The sequence below is a fragment of the Phycodurus eques genome, chromosome 13, assembly GCF_024500275.1.
Source record: "Phycodurus eques isolate BA_2022a chromosome 13, UOR_Pequ_1.1, whole genome shotgun sequence".
NCBI classification, from domain to species: Eukaryota; Metazoa; Chordata; class Actinopteri; order Syngnathiformes; family Syngnathidae; genus Phycodurus; species Phycodurus eques.
The window spans coordinates 10,333,656-10,348,553 of NC_084537.1; the positions used below are offsets into that span (position 1 = coordinate 10,333,656).

Consider the following 14,898-nt stretch of genomic DNA (forward strand, 5'->3'; position numbering starts at 1 on the left):
GCAGGTTATGTCAGGATGGGGCATCGAGCGCAAAAAGGTGCCAAACAAATCATGCGAGTGACTCGCTGTGGCGAGCCGAAAGTCACAACAACAACAATAAATGGGACAAACAGTCAAACACACAAATAGACAACGAGAACACTCGCAAGCAGCTATGACAGACCAAAAGTCACATCGAGAGGCTCGCTGAGACGAATCAGCCATGTTCCTGACTTCACTCAGGAGGCCACGCCCCCTCAAAGGCACCCAGCTCAGGCATACAGTTGTTATGACTTCCGGCTTGTCCCAATCTGCAGGAATTACGCTTTTTAAAACCAGTTTTTCTTTTGACATTCTCTTTTAAATAAATTTGTATACAATACTGTCCTATGTTTCTTTATTCCAATCACATTAAAAATGGTGGCGGTTTTGGGGGTGGGGGTTGGAAAGGATTAATGGAATCATTTCAATGGGGAATATTGATTGGATAAGCAAGTAAATTGAGTAACGAATTAAATTCATAAGTCAAGATACCACTGTATAACATCAGTCCTTTCAGTCAATCAGAGGTGACAAAAGTACTCAGACTCTGTACTTAAATAGAAGTACAGATACTCTGGTATAAGTAGAAGTACTTTAGTGATTTGACTCCCTTAAGTAAAAGATCTGAAGACTCTGAAGTTGACTTAAGTGCAAAAGTAAAACATCCTTTTTACTGTCAATTATATACAATATCTGTTTTGATAGCTTGCCACGATTCATTTTTTCTTTCCTAAACCAAGAACAAGCATAGGCTTTCATGCTATCAAAACAAGATGTTCCCATAGCTTTGCTATCATTGTGAATTGACAAAAATAAAATAAAATTCAAAAATGCCTAATTCGCTAATTATTACAACTGGAAAAAAAAATACACCTTACCTGTATGTGTTTTTTACATTAGCCGTAGAATTATTCAACGAAAGAAGATGGCGGGTTTTAGGCTGACATAAGACACAATGCATTTGCCATGAATACCTCTAGTAGCCAACCAAATCAAACAATGCTTGTAAATAAGGCCATGGATGGTAGGGCTGTAACGATACACCAAAGTTAAGATTTGATTCATATCGCTCTATCAGTATTAAACGTACAAAAACACACCTAAACCAGTTGGGAGAGGCTTGCTGAAGAAATGTTTAGTCAATCTAGCCTTGTGTTTGATTTTCCTCTTTAAAATAATACAGATATGAATTGAGTTTGGTAGCACCGTGGATTGAACACACAAACTCTGGGAGTTGGAAGGCGTGTCGCAGTTTTACAATTTCAAAGATGAGACAGGTCCGTGTTTTAAGACTATCGTGATTTTGGGTTTTGATACAGTATCGTTACAACCCTAATGGATGGGAGATAACTTGTTTCCCCGAATATATTGCTGTCGTCGTTAATACTCCCTGGTTGACGTTTGTCCGTGTCACTTCTGTCCCTGTTTTCTTCTGTCTTAGAAGCCCGGAGATCTATATCAATCGAGAGCTCAAATGCAGTTGACTTTACCTCTCAGTTATGTCTTTTTCGTCTTGTCTGCTGAGGTTGAACAAAGCAACAGGCCTTTTTTTGACAAAGTAAGGCGTAGAAAGTAGAGATATTTGTGTTCAAAAGTAAGGAGTAAAAGTAAAAAAAAAAAGTTTTCAGAAAAATAAATTCCTGAAAAATCCACTGCAGTACCGCAATGAAGTATTTGAACAAGGTGACTAATTACTCACATGACTGACATGAACTCTGTTACCGAGCTCTGGTCTGTTCATTTTAAATCTTGACAGAAGTGAGACAAATTGGGCAATTAACCACATCCATCTGACTTCAAATGTTTCTCAATCACTCATCCTGCCTGCTAAAAATATAAACATTTTGAAGAAGCTGAGGACTTAATTAGATATTTTCTTGGATACAGGTGCTGTTTCTTGACTGAAGTCAACTAAAATGACTTCTTAAATGACTGACTGCAAAGCAGAAGTGACTTGAGTGACTTTTGTGTTCCTGATTATGAATCCAAAGGATCAACAATCTAATGCGTCCAAAAATATCTGCATGGCTTTGTATAAAATTCCACACAGAGAAGGAAAATGCCGAATTTGACTGATAATCCAAGCAGTTTGTGGACTGAAATAAAACAAATTGTCATGAAAGGGCCAACTTTTCTATTTAATGAGTTGTTTGATTTGACAAATAGCAGAATGTGTACATTCATTAAAAACATGAAAACTAATTCCTAACAACCTAAATCTAATTTTGCAAATTAGTATGATGCATTACAGTTTACCACCATCGCAGAGTACAAACACACTAAATGTTTACAATTCAGTTTCAATCCAAAATTAGCCTTTATTAAAAAGCAGAATATCAACTTCAACTAATCTGTGTAGGTGACCAGTGTGTTTGCACTTCTGTAAACTCATTAGAGGGCAGCAAGTTCCAGTGGGTACGGAAAGTATTCAGACCACCTTATTTTTTGTACTCTTTTTTTTTTTTTTTATATTGCAGCCATTTGCTAAAATCATTTAAGTTAATTTGTTCCACATTAATATACACACAGCACCCCATATTGACAGAAACAAAACGGAATTGTTGAATTTTTTGCAGATTTATTAAAAAAGAAAAACTGAAATATCACACAGCTGTAAGTATTCAGATCCTTTGCTCAGTATTTAGTAGAAGCACCCTTTTGAGCTAATACAGCCATGAGTCTTTTGGGGAATTAGTTTTTCACACCGAGATTTGGGGATCCTCTGCCATTCCTCCTTGCAGATCCTCTCCAGTTCTGTCAGGTTGGATGGTGAACGTTGGTGGACAGCCATTTTCTGGTCTTTCCAGAGATGATCAATTGGGTTTAAGTCAGGGCTCTGGCTGGGCCATTCAAGAACAGACACGGAGTTGTTCTGAAACACTCCTTCGTTATTTTAGCTGTGTGCTTCAGGTCATTGTCTTGTTGGACGGTGAACCAGTCTGAGGTCTTGAGCACCCTGGAGAAGGTTTTCATCCAGGATATCCCTGTACTTGGCCGCATTCATCTTTCCTCCGATTGCAACCAGTCCTCCCTGCAGCTGAAAAACACCCCCACAGCATGATGCTGCCAACACCATGCTTCACTGTTGGGACTGTATTGGACAGGTGATGAGCTGCACCTTTCTCCACACATGCCATTTAGAATTAAGGTCAAAAGGTTCTATCTTGGTCTCATCAGACCAGAGAATCTTATTTCTCACCATCTTGGAGTCCTTGATGTGTTTTTTTTTAGCAAAGTCCATGCGAGCTTTCATGTGTCTTGCACTGAGGAGAGGCTTCCGTCGTTCCCCTCTGCCATAAAGCCCTGACTGGTGGAGGGCTGCAGTGATGGTTGACTTTCTAGAACATTCTCCCATCTCCTGACTTCATCTCTGGTGCTCAGCCACAGTGATCTTTGGGTTCTTCTTTACCTCTCTCACCAAGGCTCTTCTCCCCCATTGCTCAGTTTGGCCGGACGACCAGCTCTAGGAATTGCGATTGCTCAGTTTGGCCAGCTCTAGGAAGGGTTCTGGTCATCCCAAATGTCTTCCATTTAAGGATTATGGAGGTTAAATATGAGTGTCACAGCAAAGGGTCTGAATATTTATGGCTGTGTGATATTTCAGTTTTTCTTTTTTAATAAATCAGCAGAAATCTCAACAATTATGTTTTTTTCTGTCAATATGGGGTGCTGTGTGTCCATTAATGAGGAAAAAAATGAACTTAAATGATTTTAACAAATGGCTGCACTATAACAAAGAGTGAAAAATTTAAGGGGGTCTGAAAACTTTCCGTACCCACTGTATTTCTGTCAATAATCCCTCATAGATACTTCATCATGGCTCTTCATGTAATATATCTGTTGCATTGATTTAGCATTCCCCTGGAGATTTTTTTAATAATTTCTCATTTAATGTATTATAATAATCCTCTTTTTTTAATTGACATGGTATGTTAAACACTGTATATTGACCTGGCAGTGCCATAAGGGACCAAGAGGGGGGCCGGAATGCCATTGTGAAAGAAGCTAATCTTCACTCCCTCCTCTGGGGAGTCGGTAACACAATTGCAAACACCTTGAGACCACCAACATACCGCTTGAGACCACAATGGAGGAGCTGCAGGACTTGTTTATAGAGAAATATATTTTAATTGGAAAAGAACAAATTTTTTTCATCTTATTTGTTTTATGTTTGATCCTTATGTACAACACTTTGTTACAGCTGTGTTTTTTTTTGTTTGTTTTTTTTTTTTTATATAAAGTGCTCAAGATATAAAGTTGCCTTTTTTGCTTTCTGGGATTTTCCAATAAACACAATTTGAAAATAAAAAACTGTTTTCAATAATTAAACAAGGCAGGTCAGATTAACCGCGACCAGTTTTCTCTGGGCACTCCGGTTTCCTCCCACATCCCAAAAACATGCATTAATTGGAGACTCTAAATTGCCCGTAGGTGTGAATGTGAATGGTTGTTTGTTTGTATGTGCTCTGCGATTGGCTGGCAACCAGTTCAGGGTGTACCCCGCCTCCTGCCCGATGATAGCTGGGATAGGCTCCAGCACGCCCGCGACCCCAGTGAGGAGAAGCGGCTCAGAAAATAGATGGATGGATGAATACAATGAGTACTTCAAAGAAAAGGAATATTAAAAATATTTTGGCTATTCTCTAGGTCTATTAAGGAAGAAATAAGTTGTTTATAAGGTCACCTTTTGATTTAATTTGAGTAATAGATAACTCTGTTGGAAATCTACTATTTACAGTAGAACAATTACACAAAAACAAAAATGAAGACAAACTATCACGCAATGTTTTTTTAAGTCTCACCTGCACCTTGCTGACTTTAGAAAAAAAATAAAAAGCCTATATCTATCTATTGAAAAGCAGACATTTGCTAAGTGTTTCATGAAGTGTCAACTAGCATTTAACTAGTTTTAACACACGTACTTATGGAAATGAAAGCCGCCTGATGGTGCCAGCGTTTTTTTTTTTAAACTGAAAATAAACACCACACTGCAAAAACTCAAAATCTTAAAAAAAATATATATTTTTTTAGATAATTTTCCACTTGTTTCAAGCTGTTTACTTGAAATAAGTAGACGAAAAGTTTGCCAGTGGAGTAATTATTTTTTTTTTAACACTGACTTTTTTTTTTTTTTTACGTGACGCGTCTAATCTGAATTACTTTTGACTAGAAATAAAATATTCTTGGTAAGATTTTGACTTTTTGCAGGCCATGTCAATTTTTTTTTTGTTTGCCCCATACGCTTCCAAAAACCAAAACACGTAGGAACACACCCTATTTTGGCACAAGATACTTCACGGAGACATTTCATATCATATCAGGTACACTGGGCAAAAACTCTTTGCTATTCAATTAGTTAGTGATAGCGCCAAGTGCTTAATTAGCTTACTAGCTAATAGCTACGCATTACAAGCCCGTCGAGTACATAGAGGCGGCGGCATTTCATAGATTTTGTTAGTGTTGTAAATCAAGCATTACTTGGTCATTAGCGTTAACACAGTTGGAAACCTGCGCTGTAGCAGCCCGGCTAACAGACGTGACGACGTAGCGGCCAGGTTGGAAAGGTCGATGTTCTCGTCCAAGGTAAATACATGGACATTGCAATTAATTCATAATTTGCCAATTTCTCAACCGATTTTCACGGTTTATTTTTAAATCAATGCCAATGCTGGTGGTATCACCACAGAAAATTTTTCATAAAAACAAAACACGAAAATATCTATTCGTTTCAAATTAATTAGAGGACTAATTCATAGGGTAGGCTAAAATACAGCTGGGCTCACCACTGTCTCAAGCCTGTATTTTTTTGGGGGGGGTTAAATAAGTAAACTGTTCATTATATTCTGTAACTGTCTTGTACATTGTGCAGTATTCAAGAGGAAAAAAAATGCCACTTGCAGTTTACACGATATTTACACAATGCATAGCCTTAATTTTACATTAAAGATTTTTACAAATTATTATTATTATTTTTTTTTAAATTGGCCACATTCTCCAACAAGAGAGAAAAGTGTTTTGTACGCAAACTATAAACCGTTATTGCGTAGTGTTACCACGTAGTATTGGAACGTATAACTGTCCTTTCGGGTTGCAGCGTTGCTTGTTTATTTACGTTCCGGGTGGCTGTGGCTCAGTAGGTTGAGCGGATCCTCCAATGACAGGAGGGCCATCGGTTTGGATCCCGGCTCAAGACTGTCTGAACCCTTTTTTGCTTACAGTATTTGATTACGCATTTGAATGCCGAAAGTAGTCGGTGATGTTACTGGCATCGCCGGTGAGTTATAACCTCAAGGACAACAACTGTAGCTTTAACAGCAATTTTCATTTATTAAGACATTCATACAATTTGAGAGGAGATCTGAAAAGTAGTACAGGGGAGGTGTGTGTGTGTATATACCTGAAAATGCTAATATAATCTATCATGAGCGAAACCCCATCAAACTATGGCCAAACTGAGAAATCCTGACAGCAAGAAGGATGAAAACAATACATTTAAATAGATTCACAAAAAAGCAAATATAAAATCTACTATAATATATAATACTGTGGCAAGTACCCCTGGTAAGCAGGCTCACAACACATCGCACATGTTAGCATAACAGAATTTGCAGACTTTATACAGCACTTATACCTTTTAGTCCACAGGTAGGTTACTAAATGGTGGAGCACATCGAATACATGCATTATAATAGAACATGAAAAGAAATGCCTGAAAAGGACCACAATTACAGACCCCATGGCTTTGTAGCTTCAACCAGCCAAAACCATGACGGTTCAAAGTCTACAATTGTCCAAGAGGGACTACCATACAAATCCCCTGACGGAAATATTCTGATCCAAGGTTTAGCATCGCTCCCTCACCCCCTGGAATAATAAGCACAATGAAAGTGTACAGTCAATTATCACTGCGTTTTATAAAGGAAAACCAAAAGGCTCAAATGAGGTCAGCCACATTCATGGGCATCTCCTCCACTGTAGTATTGTAAAATGTCTCAATGTCGCGCAGAATCCTCTTGTCCTCTTCAGTAACAAAGTTAATAGCAACTCCCTTTCTGCCAAAGCGGCCACCGCGACCAATTCTGGACAGGGGCAAAAGGTCAGGGTTCACATCAGGAGGATGTTCAACTCCCACCTCCAAGTAAACTTACCTGTGAATGTAGTTCTCTCGGTTGGTAGGTAGGTCATAGTTGATGACTAGGGACACTTGTTGCACATCGATCCCCCGAGCCTTGGAGAACAATTAGCAATGAAAAAAAAAAATAAAATCCATATTCGAGGGTTAAAGTCCTGAATGTCGCTCGTGTATAAGTAACAGATTCCTACGTCAGAGGAAGCCATTGTGGAGCACGAGCCCCAATCTCCCAAAAGTTCACACTGCCGGGTCATTGCAAGACTTCCACAGAATTCGTTTAAACTTTTGGGATTTACACAATTATTCATCCATCAACATCTATTTCAATGATTCCCAACCACTGTACCACAGCAAATCATTTTCATTTTTAATAATCAACCTCACTTAAAATTGGTCCAAAAATGTTCTGCGTTTATGTTCATTCTATGCCAGTGACAAATAAATGCTTTTCCACTAGATGGCAGAAGGTAGAATTGTGTGACCCACCGGTTGTCCATCAATCCATACATACAGTCCAACGGAATACTAGTTGGTCTTTAAATCAAACAGGCTCACAACTCACAAAGTAAATAAAGAATATTCCCTTTTTTCATACTTTTTGTAAGATTTGTTTGGTCGTGTGCCGTGAGACTTTTCAACACTGCTCCATTTGATACTAACCAGCAGATCAGTAGTGATCAACACTCTGCTTGAGCCAGACCTAAACTCCCTCATAATGACGTCACGCTCCTTCTGGTCCATATCACCATGCTGTGGAGAGAAAAATCAAGAGTTCCTGTTCAGTTGCAGCTGCACCATCAAGACTACTAAAGCACAGGTGGGCAAAACCTTTTAGCTCAAGGGGTCAGGCGGTCTGTGGCCAGAAGGTCACCCAGGGATGTTGTAAAAATAGCTCAGTGACAGACATTTTCTAGGATTGTTGTAGAAACAACAATTGCAAAGCGTTATACAAGTAGAATTTATTTTTTTAAGTAGCATTGTGCATTTATCAGTTTCCTACCTTATTAAACCATTGTTGAGTTATAGTGAGAACTCATTAACATGTTTTTACATAGACGATTACCATTAATAAGCAATTTGAGCAAATTTTTTATGTCTGAAGTGTGTCTCAAACTCGTAGCCCTTCTCATTATTCAATACCCATGAGGTTATCTCCCAGTTTCAAGAAGTTTGGTGACCCCTGATAGAAATGAGGGATTTAAGCCGTGGGCCATATGTGGGCCCTCTGGACCGTACTTTGCCCACCCCTGGACTTAACGGTCCCTGATCCTACCAGGGCAGAAACTGTGAAGTCTCTTGAATGCATCTTCTCAGTCAGCCAGTCCACTTTTCTTCTAGTGTTGAGGAAGATCACAGCCTGTGTAATAGTCAGAGTCTCGTAGAGGTCACACAGGGTGTCCAGCTTCCACTCCTAAGTCACACGCACAAAAAAATAAAATAAATAAATAAAATTAACCCCCCAAAAAAATTTCAGTTACGTCGACAAAGTCAATTGGTCAAGCGCAATAAAGTCCTTGACGAAAAAGCCTTGATGTAACACAGCATCTTGAGACAATGGACAGCAGACATTAAGAAAGAGGTCCCTCCACGCCTCATTTCCGAAACTGTGGCTTTAATCTCCTTCCCTGGTGTACCCGTGCTTACACATCCGCATCGGCTGAGCCCCAGGAGGCTCAGCTTCTGCAGTTTGAGCAGGGTGCTTTAGAGAGAAGGCGCGTTTATAACATTTTAAAAAAATCTCTCCTCCAAATGCAGACCCACCTCCCGCTCCACATTTATGTAGAACTGCTTAATACCCTCAAGGGTAAGCTCTTCTTTCTTCACCAGGATGCGGATGGGGTCCCGCATGAACTTCTTAGTCACCTCTAGCACATCTGTAGGCATGGTGGCAGATAGCAGCACAACCTAGAGAAAAAAAGAAATTACGCACATCTTAGCCTCATAGCAACCAAGAAAGGCTAACTAGCAACTCAAAAACAAAATTCCCTTTTCACAAGGAAAATGGACCAAGCCATGCCATGTATAGTGAAAAAACAAGTAATTAACTCCTTCCTAAAAAACTCATCCTATTTTAATAAAGCTGAAATTATAAATATTCCACAAACTGAGATACAAAATACTGTAAACATTTGAAATGCTATGAGTGTCTTCCCAAGTGTTTTAGAATTAGTTTGTGGCACATTTGTGTTTAAACTATTAGTATAGAAAATAATCACTTAAAAGCACATCATATATTTGCAAAGTTTTGTTATTTTTGCAAGTGACCAAGTTTGAGTTAACAACAACTGGACATTAAGGTTTAACCACCTTAAATTTTTGGCACAGTGAGTCACCATCATCAAGGAGAAGGAATCAATAAACAAACACCTAATGCAAGACGTAAGACTTACTTTCTTATGAAAGAGTCTTACCTGAATGTTTGTACTCAGTTTCTGGAAGATCTCATATATCTGATCTTTGAAACCTCGACTCAACATCTCATCAGCTTCATCCAGAACAAACATCTTGATGCATTTTGGGGCTATACACGAATGCAGCGTTATGAGAACATTTGGCCACAGCCTCGATCAAGCTCATTAGAAAAAAGTTTGAGGAGTCACACTCACACAGATGTCTCCTGTTGAGCATGTCATACACTCGACCCGGTGTGCCAACAACTATGTGCGGGGCCTCGGCCTGAAGCTTCTGGATCTCACTGCGGAGATTGGTCCCTCCAATGCAGGCGTGGCAGGTTGCCCCCATATAGTCGCCAAGAGCCAGAATGACCTTCTGAATCTAAAGAGAGGGAGAGCATAGGACATGCACGCCAGCTCAGTCACACGGCAGAACTGCAGCACACTTAGTCAAACTGGAGTGATTGGTGTGTCAAGAGCTCCCAACATGAAGAGTCAGTCCCGAAAGAATGGTATGCCATCATGTCACCCAGTTATTTACACCAACAAATTCCCAAAAGAAAAAAAGGAAGTTAAGCCAGATCACCTTTTAGACCAGTGCAGTCATGGACGGAGACTACACCAAATCTTAGGGGTATAAATTTCACATTTGCAGAATTTAGACAAGTCTTTAAAGAACGGTACCTTTTGGGTCTGAATAGTGTCCTCAATGTGCTGCCTAGGTCTGAGACACTGCTGAGGTATTCATGACCTCAGGAACAGCATACCTGCTGAGCCAGCTCTCTGGTGGGAGCCAAGACCAGAGCCTGAGTCTCCTTCTGCTCTATGTCCAGCTGCTGCAAGATAGAGATGGCAAACGTGGCCGTCTTGCCAGTGCCTGACTGGGCTTGAGCAATGACATCATAGCCTAATGGCAAAATGGCACAGAATTATTCAGGGCCAGACGACAAACAATAAAGGCAGTCATTTGTCAATACTTTTAAGTCTGATTCCCAACCACTATACCACAGCACATTGAAAATGATCAAATTATTTAATTAGATGGCAGGAAGTACCTATTAATAGAATTAACCTGTCCATCCACACAACAGAATAAAAACTGTTACAACCAGTAAGGCCCAGATTTCACACAAAGCACATTTGTTAGCAAATGGAGACAAGATCATTTCAGAATATAGGCAGAAACCTACATCTAAATTTGGTCAATTCCATACTTCTTGACAAATCGCTTTCCATTGACTGTTAGCATTAATCTGACAATTTATAAAACAATAAAAGTCTATTTAAATATAAAATGAGGGTAATAATTTTCTGTTGTTCGCTTAGTTTCAGAGTAAACTCCAACAGGGGGGGGGGGTCAATAAACATCTTAAAGCACACTCCGGGAGGGCAGATTAACATACAACCTGCAAAGTACTCTACGTGGCTAGTGACGTTAGGTTCGGCTATCATTTTAAGGTTAACCTGAATGTGTGTCCATTTATCCAGTTTCTTCTTGCATCACCACAAGATCCCATCTTAGACAGGGTGTTTTGGTGATAACAGAATTTCAGACAGACACTGAAAATGCAGTTTTGGGCTATTTTCAGCGACTTAGAAATTTGTACTGTCCTGAGTAGGACAGTGTCTATACGTACATAGGTGGCAGTGCCACACCGGCGTCACGGCCCTGGGGCACCATAAATGTCGGTCGGGCCCTGAGATAGGATTCCACCAGGAAACAATATTTTTTTGTGATGCTTGGTGTGCGCTGAGACTTTTCCTCTACAAAAGTAAAATGTGCCTTGGCTCAATAAAGGTTGGGAAATAGTGACTATGGAGTGATCAGTGAGAAAAAGGTATCCCCATTAATGGGTAAGTCCCGAAAGATGGTAAAGCATCATTTCACTCAAATATACCAGAATTAATTGGTTTTTTTATGCATTACTGTACCTTTAATGCAAGGGATAATAGCCCTCTGTTGAATGGCTGAAGGCTTCTCAAAACCATATGCATAAATTCCCCGGAGAAGAGTCTCCTTCAGGTTCATATCATCAAAGTTGTCCGTAATGTCATTCCAGTTGCTCTGAAAACAAAACTCAAATGAGCACAAAAGTGGTGGCACTTTGCGGTATTAACAGGTTGAAAAGTGTGAGTACCTCGATGACACCATCTGGCTCCATTCCATCTGGCCCCACATGGTCGCTGTGAAGAGAGAAAAACAAAACAACAAAAAATATTAAATTCAATTTTATTTCTATAGCTCTAATACATAATAGAAATTGTCTCAAGGCACTTTACATAATTGAGCAGGTCTAGAAGCATGCTCCTCACACTAAGAGATCAACTGAACTCAACATGAGCAACCACTAGGCCATGGAGGGAAAAGGGGGGGGGGTTTCAGGTATCTGTACTTAGTTGCCACCTCTGGGATGAATGTATTAGTATTATTAAACTGTACTAATTGCAGCAGAATTAAAAATTTTATTTTTTGGTTGCACTTGTGGAATCACAGAAACCTACAACTAGAGGAATGTTGGCACATTTAATAGCTAAAGCTAGACATGTGCAAGATCACACCACACCAAGGTATAACCATGCAGTGGCAGATTTACCATTAGGCAACCAGGAAATTGCCAAAATATTTCCAGACCTCCCCCCCAAACATTGCATAAAAAATAAAAACTAGACCTCCTCTTCTATTTAAACCAATTATTTTAGTCCTAATTCACACACTTAATCGATGATTGTTTCAAATTCCCCCCCCCCCCCTCCTTTCTCATGCAATGGATTATTCCATTTTATGCCCATATGCAGATTTGACTCAGGAAGAGGGTGGCCAAAAAAAAAAAGTTGAATGTAACAAAGAGAGAGGACGAGGGGAAAACAGTTTTTATTAAACTACCAGAGTTTTCAACCTTTTTCATGGTGATCCCAAATGCGCATAACAGACAAAAGCACTGGCCAGACGCTTTTGGCAGTAGTTGCACTGCAGTGAGCCAAGGAAGCGGCAGTAGAGATGACGTTTCGAGTGACACGAGTGGTGCTGGTGTATTATTTTTTTTTTTTTTAAGAATACATATGTGCCACCACTTAAACAGTTTGCGTAATAGTTGATTTGTGTAATAAAAATAAAAACATCAATTTACATCCATCTCAGGAGGCTGCCATGCTGGGCAATATCCCCCTCTGCTGTCGACCAAAATTAACACCCTAGCCAAACCCATAGTTATGGTGGTTATTGCTGCATACACAGGGAGTGCACTACCTGTTTTCCAGGTATGGTAATGTGACATTCGCAACGCAAGGGCAAGAGTAGGTGCAATGTTCATTTTGGTTAAGAGGAAAGGGTGATATTACCAAATATGCTAGCCGCCTGAGAAGGATGAATGAATCAATTTAATTACTTTTTCACAAACAATATTAATCAGAACACCATGTTTAGACTAGTGGGGGATGTACAATGTATTCTGCAAAAAAATTCTTTAAAACAGTAAAAATTATCAACTATACCAACTACATCCAACGATTAATGTTCTTAAAACAAGTACAATTATTCAATTGTTAGATAATTCTCAAACAGAATTTTCAGGACTATCTAGCGCAGGAGAATTTTGTCAAATTCACACTTTTTAGCTGATGATAAACAATCTTTATAATCTTTGCAGTGCACGGATGTGGCAGGCCCCATGACTGGGTTTGCCTTGGGCCCCCAAAGAAGTCCGCCCCTGCTACCACGTGGTGCTGGGAAGCCTGCTCACTTAAGTCGCAGTCGTGCTGGATGAACGTTAATATAGTAACGAAACTGGGGGGGGGGAGATTAAAACTACGTCGTGTGCATTGATCGGCATACTTACGCCCTCAATGACACCATAATAAAAACGTCACGGGTAAATTCCACAGGGTCGGTTGATATACACCCCCCCCCCCCAAAAAAAAAAGTGCCACTTATGCAACCGAGCAGGTTTGGGGCACGGGTTTGGACTTGGATTTCAAAGACAGACACTAATTAAGTCATATACATGCAGTTAAATTTCAACATGGAGCCCACGGTTCGATTACAGAGCCAACATGTCGGCCAGTTGGGCCTAGACTACTACTGTACCGTAAAGTCAGCAGCAGACAATTGTACTGCAGTGAACTCGGTCGTTGCGTGGCCCGAACCGATCATACTGAAACCCAAGCAAAGTTATTTACCTTTATATATACATATATGAAAGAAATGAATTATCCGCACAATTCTTAAAGCGAACACTAAAAAGCACACGTTTTCGAACGTATAGCAGCTAACCGTTAGCTACCCGATTGCAATGTCTGACTCCGTCCGAGGCTGCTCTTAAGGAATTTGACGAAATATAGAGCTTAAAAAACACTTAAATACGCTTCGAAGAACCATTTTGATCGGTGAGTCTTTTTTTTAATTTAAATTACCTGTTGTAATCAGCAGAATCGTTAGACATGATACGTCTCCACGCTCGGCATGCGACTGGAAAGATCGCTGATGGCGACGTCAGCTGCCTTTATATGGCCGAACTACTTTCGCCTTTTGAACTCAATACCCGCTATCGTCCGACATATTGTCTATATTGTATGCATATTATTTCACCACATCTTATTACAATATAATACCTATCCTTTAGTTGAAATTGTGTCCTCGCATGAAGATAAATAACCGATATCCTATCTCACTACATGTATTAGCGGAAGGATTTTGCAGTAATAAAGAGTGCTGCGGCAGCTATAGTGCCCGTGAGAGGACCAAAATGTGGCTCGAGATTGCGTAAAAGCCAAAGGAGCGGTTGAATAAAACTATCCATTGTATTATGAGGGACTAAACAAAGTATATATATTTTGTATAATTATTTTAAATCTCCGGACAAGGCAGAAACAACCGTGTCTAGGTTATTTGTTTGTTGTTTTTTGGTATTTATTTATTTATTTGTTTGTTTTCATGACGCCTCTTCAGGCTTAAAGTCTACACTTCAATCACACCTGGGTTGTTTTATTTCAAAATTAATTGTGATGCAGTATGAAGTTTTCGTAATACTTCTGGACCAAACTGTATCATTACAACGCAAGTATTAGAGCTGTAATGATACACCAACGTTAACATTCGATGTGTACCTCGATTTCTGACACACAGTTTGTTTCTTTTTAAATGAACTAATTGATATAATAGACGGCACGGTGGACGACTGGTTAGCACATTTGCCTTGCAGTTCTGAGGGCGGGTGTTAAAATCCCAGCCCCGCCTGTGTGTGCATGTTCTCCCCGTGCCTGCGTGGGTTTCACTCTGGTTTCCTCCCACATCCCAAAAACATGCATGATAGGTTGATTGAAGATGGGCTGGCGACCAGTTCAGGGTGTACCCCG

The 14,898-nt window shown here is 39.8% G+C and overlaps 1 protein-coding gene and 3 non-coding genes across 5 annotated transcripts; all 4 read right to left on the reverse strand.

The window, feature by feature from the left end:
- Nucleotides 1-6,328: 6,328 nt before the first annotated feature.
- On the reverse strand, nt 6,329-14,022 carry eif4a2 (eukaryotic translation initiation factor 4A2). 2 transcript variants are annotated; one of them, XM_061694823.1, is made up of 11 exons: nt 13,957-14,022; nt 11,685-11,730; nt 11,479-11,611; nt 10,314-10,453; nt 9,760-9,928; nt 9,565-9,674; nt 8,915-9,058; nt 8,427-8,564; nt 7,814-7,903; nt 7,170-7,249; nt 6,329-6,885 (listed from the first exon to the last, which is right to left on the reverse strand). In XM_061694823.1, the coding sequence occupies exons 1-11, from the start codon at nt 13,983-13,985 to the stop codon at nt 6,879-6,881; spliced, it is 1,086 nt and encodes a 361-aa protein (XP_061550807.1). In that variant the 5' UTR covers nt 13,986-14,022; the 3' UTR covers nt 6,329-6,878. The 2 variants fall into 2 exon arrangements, with proteins under 2 accessions (XP_061550807.1, XP_061550806.1); XM_061694822.1 differs by having other exon boundaries at nt 6,329-7,100.
- Nucleotides 8,683-8,867, reverse strand: LOC133412174 (small nucleolar RNA SNORA81). The gene has a single exon (XR_009769748.1). It is a non-coding gene; the product is annotated as a small nucleolar RNA SNORA81 (small nucleolar RNA).
- Nucleotides 10,005-10,077, reverse strand: LOC133412176 (small nucleolar RNA SNORD2). Its single transcript, XR_009769750.1, has one exon. It is a non-coding gene; the product is annotated as a small nucleolar RNA SNORD2 (small nucleolar RNA).
- Nucleotides 11,365-11,436, reverse strand: LOC133412175 (small nucleolar RNA SNORD2). Its single transcript, XR_009769749.1, has one exon. It is a non-coding gene; the product is annotated as a small nucleolar RNA SNORD2 (small nucleolar RNA).
- Nucleotides 14,023-14,898: the final 876 nt, after the last annotated feature.

What these genes read in the sequence shown, in the direction of transcription:
- eif4a2 (XM_061694822.1), bottom strand. Translation starts at nt 13,985, where the DNA reads ATGTCTAACGATTCTGCTGATTACAACAG. An exon ending in AACTGAGTACAAACATTCAG is followed by an intron (nt 9,059 to 9,564) that starts GTAAGACTCTTT and finishes TTTTTTCTCTAG; the next exon opens with GTTGTGCTGCTATCTGCCAC. An exon ending in ACATAAATGTGGAGCGGGAG is followed by an intron (nt 8,565 to 8,914) that starts GTGGGTCTGCAT and finishes CGTGTGACTTAG; the next exon opens with GAGTGGAAGCTGGACACCCT.